At 48.7% G+C, this 5,791-nt stretch overlaps 1 protein-coding gene across 1 annotated transcript; it reads left to right on the top strand.

Moving 5' to 3' along the window:
• Nucleotides 1–3,041: 3,041 nt before the first annotated feature.
• Nucleotides 3,042–5,012, top strand: LOC122366496 (blastula protease 10-like). The gene has a single exon (XM_043338820.1). The coding sequence runs from the start codon at nt 3,049–3,051 to the stop codon at nt 4,360–4,362; it is 1,314 nt and encodes a 437-aa protein (XP_043194755.1). The 5' UTR covers nt 3,042–3,048; the 3' UTR covers nt 4,363–5,012.
• Nucleotides 5,013–5,791: the final 779 nt, after the last annotated feature.

The following is a 5,791-nucleotide window of genomic DNA, read 5'->3' as shown; positions in this document are numbered from 1 at the left end:
AAAGGACAGGTCACGTCAACTAAATCAGAGTCGATGCGACCTTGGTTTGACCTTCCCTGTCGGATGTTACAGTACCATATGATACATTATGGCCGTACACGTGTGCTGACGCAATAACCGTGACGCGAAAAATGTCAACTTTAGAATGAATGAGATACAAAAAGATGTAGGTACAATTGTATTAATTGATATGATTTTCTGCACTTGTTATGTTTCTGCCATATGCTGCTTTGGAAGAAATATAATCATCCTAACATTGACTCTAAAAAGCTATCAAAAAAGTGCTCCAGACTTCCCGTCTTTCGCCGTGCAGCCCCAAAACTCGCTCATTAGAATCCTGAAGTCTTGCTGTCTAATTAGACTGAAAAATGAAAATCCCTGAACACGGAGAAAAGGCACGGAAAATTGGGAGAACAGGCGTACAACAGCACTGAATAATAAAAGTCCTGGATGATACGTTTACCTAAAAAAGGCACGGTGGTCCCTTTTTATGAATGTGCGGGTGACGAAAGTTCCCCACATAGACAGCAAAAATGCTTGAACGATGTGGTAGGTATAGAAATGCTAAAAATAACCGTGCTCACTGCTCAATGAAGAAATACACTAATCATGGCTTTCTGGGTCGTGTTATTAGCCTGGCTGTTGCTGGAGTATATACTTCGCCATCCATCTTATGCTCAAGCAAAAATAGCAAAGAAACCAACTTCAAATGAAGCATTCCGAACAACAAAATATAAAAAATATTCAAACACCCCCCTCCCCCAGCACACACTGATCTTTGTAAGTGAACATTGTGTTGAGACTTATTAAGGCCGCCCCACACTGGACCTCGCATGCGAGTTGCGAGTTTTTGGGTTTTCGGGTTTCTTCCAAATTAAATAACACACTCTATGTTGAGTGACCCACACCACCATGTAACAAGCGAGTCTGCATGTTTTTAGCATGTGAGCCAACTTGCATCGCATTCCAAAAGCTGATTTTGAGTCAACTTTCGATTTTCCTTGCTGCGAGGGCAGCGAGTTTTGGTGTGTTTTGTTGAAGTCGATTTTTGGTTCGTTTTGCTGATAGGTATTGCAATAATATGCAATTTTCTGAGGGTCTACCGGCTTCACTGCATTCATGTAGTGACCATAAGAGAATGGTTTAACCCGCGCCCGGCTGGGGGTCCTGGATTTCCACGCCCTGCTGGGGGGGGGGTGTTTGAACACCCCCTTGTAACTCGGCTCCTGGGCCACGTAGCGATACGCGGAAGGCGCCGTTCGAAAGAGCGTCAAAAATAATGACGAAATCACTTCGGTCAATTTTTGGTCAGGTCAAAGGTCAGGTCACCAGAGGTCATTGAAGGCAAAATTTCGCCGATTTCCAGGTCGAATGTCGACAATTTCCAAGAAGCCAACGCATAACTCGTGAACCAATAGAGCTACAGCGCCGCAGAAAGTGCATTCGATAGCCTTATTAACGCCCTTTCTGATTAATTCTCTCAGATTTGACCTAACGTCAACGGTTTTGCCTGCAGGGGGCAAAAACTGCAAAAATAGCCGATTTTTTCGGAAACGGTTTTTTCTGCAATAACTTTTGACCCAAGCCTTGTACGAGTTTACTTTCACAGGCACCGTGTTCCTCTCGTCAAGATGCATCGAATGAACTATAACTTGACCTTGAAAGGTCAACTTGAAAATTTGACCTCAGGTCAAGGTCATGACCTGACCGGAAAGGGTCATGTTGCATATCAGTCGATCCGTATCGTCGAGCTGAACACATATAAGGCGTTTTCATCGCTCTAGCATGCCTCTATCAAAAGTTATTTGCGAAAAACTGTTAGATACCATTCGTGACCTAAGATGACCTCAGGGGACAAACAAGGGCCACGGACACCATTTTCATGTTCAGTGTGTCTAAACCACTTGTAATTCGGTGTTTGGGAGTGTTTATAATGTCTTTCGTCCAAAAGAGGCGCATTTCAATTTTCTCCCATTGACTTATAATGGGGAGGTCGCAATATTGACCTGACCTTAGGTCATCGATATCAAAATTCTGAGATATACATTTTGTACATGCTATTGCTCTTAGCAATCGCTGAAAGTTTCAAAGCGATCGGTCACTCGGTGTAGCTATGACAGACATTAAAACTTTTTATGAGGTGAGGTCACTTCAAGTGACCTGGTGACCTGACCTTGAATGACCTTGGTCTGAAATTTTCACATGTGTAGAATTGATGTATGATAAGGTGTACCAAAAACGGCGGCGCTCCATTCGCGAAAAACCACAAGGGGAGTGTGTTCAAACACCCCCCCCCCCCCCAGCAGGGCGCGGGTTAATCACTCCATGAATGCTTATTATACCCGTGAATCCAAAACCCAAAGACTCGCAACCTGCATGCGAGGTCCAGTGAGGGGCGGCCTTTACAAAGCGGAGTTAGCATGGTCTACTCGAGACACATCTGAATCTACTTGCAATTTGTCTTTTAGTGATGACAATTTGTAGAAAGGAAAACATTCAGCAGTGTGTAGCGCACTATACAACACAGAAAAATAAGCACACTGCAATAACGTTAACTTAACGTTTCACGATAAAATACTAAATAGCGTCTAAGGTTTACAGGTGCTACAGGTAATACAGGTACTAGAGGTACAACATTCAGCAGTGTGTAGCACACTATATAACTCAAAAACATAAGCACACTGCAATAACCTTAATTTAACGTTTCACGATACATAAAATGCTAAATAGCGTCTAAGGGTTACAGGTACTATAAAGTTAAATATATAAATGAATAAGAATGCATGTATGTATGTGTGTGCAATGTGTATGTTCGACTGAGCGGTAGTGCAGGTGCGCATAATTTGTGATTTTCTACAAGTGTCGCCAGTCATCTCTGGTGGAAGCGCCAGGGCAGGTCACCTTGCCGTTATTTGGGGGGGGGGGGGGTTGGGGGTCCCGGAGTCCTCCCCCACGGTCACATGTGGCTCAACCCCCTAACACGTGACCTGCGCATATAAAAAGGGGACCGAACACAACGTTCAGCACACCACAAACATGTATCGTCTCATGTTGGTAAGCTCCCTGTTGGCCGCCGCCTCGGCGACCATCCTAAACGACACTTCTCTGCCTCCACCGGACCCGTTCTATGCCGAGGTCTACAATGAAACCACTTTGCCGCCTCCCGAGCCCTTCGAGGAAGCCATGCTAGCCTCCCTGGACCCTCTTGAGAGGCAGCTACTTACATCGGCCAAGGGCGAAAACGGCGTCGAGCTGTTCGAAGGCGACATCATGTTGTCGGACGAACAGCGCGAGAGCCGCAAGGGCGCCAGCAACCTCTGGCCCGGCTCCATCTACTATGTCATCACCAGCTCTTCGTCCGCGGATCGGAACATCATCCTGAGTGCGATTAACCACTGGCGCTCCCGCAGCTGCCTCCGCTTCTACGAGCGGCCTGAGTCGTACAACAGCGGGCCTCACCTGCGCTTCATCCGTTCCTCAGGATGCTGGTCTTACGTGGGGCGCCAGGAGAGGAACACGGGCCAGTCCATCAGCATCGGGCAAGGCTGCAACACGCTGGGCATCATTGCGCACGAGATCGGCCATGCCATCGGCTTCTGGCACGAACAGTCTCGCAGAGACAGAGACTCCTACATATCAGTCCTTACAGAGAACATCCTCTCGGGAAAAGAGCACAACTTCCGCGTGGAAAACAACGAGAACGCGCTTGGAGTGCCCTACGACCTCAGCTCCCTCATGCACTACGGCGGTTTCAGCTTCTCCAGTAACGGCCAGCCGACAATTGTGACCAACGACGTCCTTCTTGCCGGTAAGATCGGTCAGCGGAATGGTCTATCTCACCGCGATAGGCATCTTGCCAACGAGATGTACCGTTGCAGCGAAAGGTGCGTCTGCATCCCGCGTTGCCGTAACGGGGGTTTTGTGGACCGCAACTGTCGTTGTATATGCCCAGCAGGAACCTCCGGCATGTTCTGCGATCGTCGCTACTACTCCTACTATGGAAGGACGTGCGGAAACCAGCGCATCACCCGTCCAGGGGTGATCAAGTCACGTTACTTCCCTAGCCTGTACCCGCCCAACGAACACTGCATCTGGAAGGTGACGGCTCCGACCGGTAAGCGAGTACGCATCCAGTTCCACACTGCCCGCGTGATCTACCGCTCCGGTGTGCGCTGTCCCTGGGACTGGATTGCCGTGCACACCAACAGCGACTCGAGGCCCGACCGGGTGGCGTGCGGTACTGAGCTGCAGAACACGGCCTTCACCACCACCGGCAACCGTCTGGTCGTCGAGATGCACTCGTTCCGCGAGCGTTACGCGTCACTGCAGACTGGCTTCAATGCGACCATCACCTTCGTCTAGGAAGACAGCTACACCAACCCCGGAGACCCTCGCCTAGATGGACAGCTACCCTACCCCGGAGACCCTCGCCTGGATGGACAGCGACCCTACCCCGGAGACCCTCGCCTGGATGGACAGCGACCCGATACCGCGGACTGGATTCAAAGCAAAGCAGCTATCACTTTCGCCTAGATGGACAGCTACCCCGCCCGACGCCCAAATGGACAGCTACACTACACTCCACTTACCTCGCCACGCCACTGCCACCTTCGTCTAGTCAGATTGACCGGCCTTTAGATGGACATTGGACAGCTACCTCGCCTTGTAGACAGACTTCATGTCACCGTCACCTTAATCTGAACAGAATGGCATCAACGTTCGGCGTCACCTTCGTCTTGCCGATGCTCCTACCAGTGATGCAGCTTCAACGCGGCAGTAGGTGGCAGGCCATGTGGCTTTAGCGTATAATAGTTTAAGGTGTGCTTTTCATCCTGTACTTTTAGGATTTACTATCAGGATTTAGCATTTACTATTAGGGTTTGCTTTACTATCACCTTTAGGTGGCTTGCACCCAAACTTCGTTCCTAGAAGTTAGTACTTGATAAGTGAGTTTCATTTTCTGTTGTGTGTGTGTGCTTATCTTTGGCAATACATTTTCAGTTCGGTCACAATCCCATGTTTGTGAGGGAGCTATATGAAAAAAGAACACTTTGTTCAGCTGTATGATGCCACCTCCATGTGGTACTCTTAGCGAGTTGCACGGCTTACCACGTAACTATTCGGTAATTACTTTTCACTAGCTTCACCCAGTGACTGGGACTTTAGCAAGTACCTATCCTTGCAAGATCTTTAAGTCTTCTGCTTTCCGGTAGGGAAAGGTCGATGACCCGTCATGAAGTAAAAAAAATCGTCAGGGGCACCAGATTGTGACATTTTCAGTTACTCGCACCACAACGCTGGTCGGGGGCCGCACAATGTCATAGCGTCGCAATGAAGCAGTTTCTCTGCCTTGTTTCACAAGTTTACGTTGTAGGGATTTGCCTGGCTTCTAGTGCGAACCAAATTAATACTAGATAAACTGTGTGACTGGATATAACAGACCACGCCCCTGCAAGATATAATTAACCATCGTTTTTAGCCAGAGCCTGCAGTGAAGAACCCTGTATGCTCAGTTAGTCGGACGTTGGACCTCCGGTAGTGCGAGCCCGGGTTCGAGTCCCTCCGGCGCTCGATATTTGAGAGTTGAGACTCCTGACAGAGAATGGTCTGGGATTGGTGGGAGCAGCCGCAGTCAGTTGAAGTCAGTAGAGTGGGAGAGGCCGTGTCCGGCTTTGATGGGCACGTTAAACTTTGACATCCCACACACAGAAAAATATTGACACCGTTAGCGGTGTAATTGCACAGTACATATCTGAGCACTTGAGGAAAGTTAATTTAGTCCCTTCCCCGC

This window comes from Amphibalanus amphitrite, unplaced genomic scaffold, assembly GCF_019059575.1.
Source record: "Amphibalanus amphitrite isolate SeventyFive unplaced genomic scaffold, NRLGWU_Aamphi_draft 000811F_arrow, whole genome shotgun sequence".
In the NCBI taxonomy this organism is placed as follows: domain Eukaryota; kingdom Metazoa; phylum Arthropoda; class Thecostraca; order Balanomorpha; family Balanidae; genus Amphibalanus; species Amphibalanus amphitrite.
Note: the sequence above shows the minus strand (reverse complement) of the source record. Positions and strands in the feature narration are given on the sequence as shown.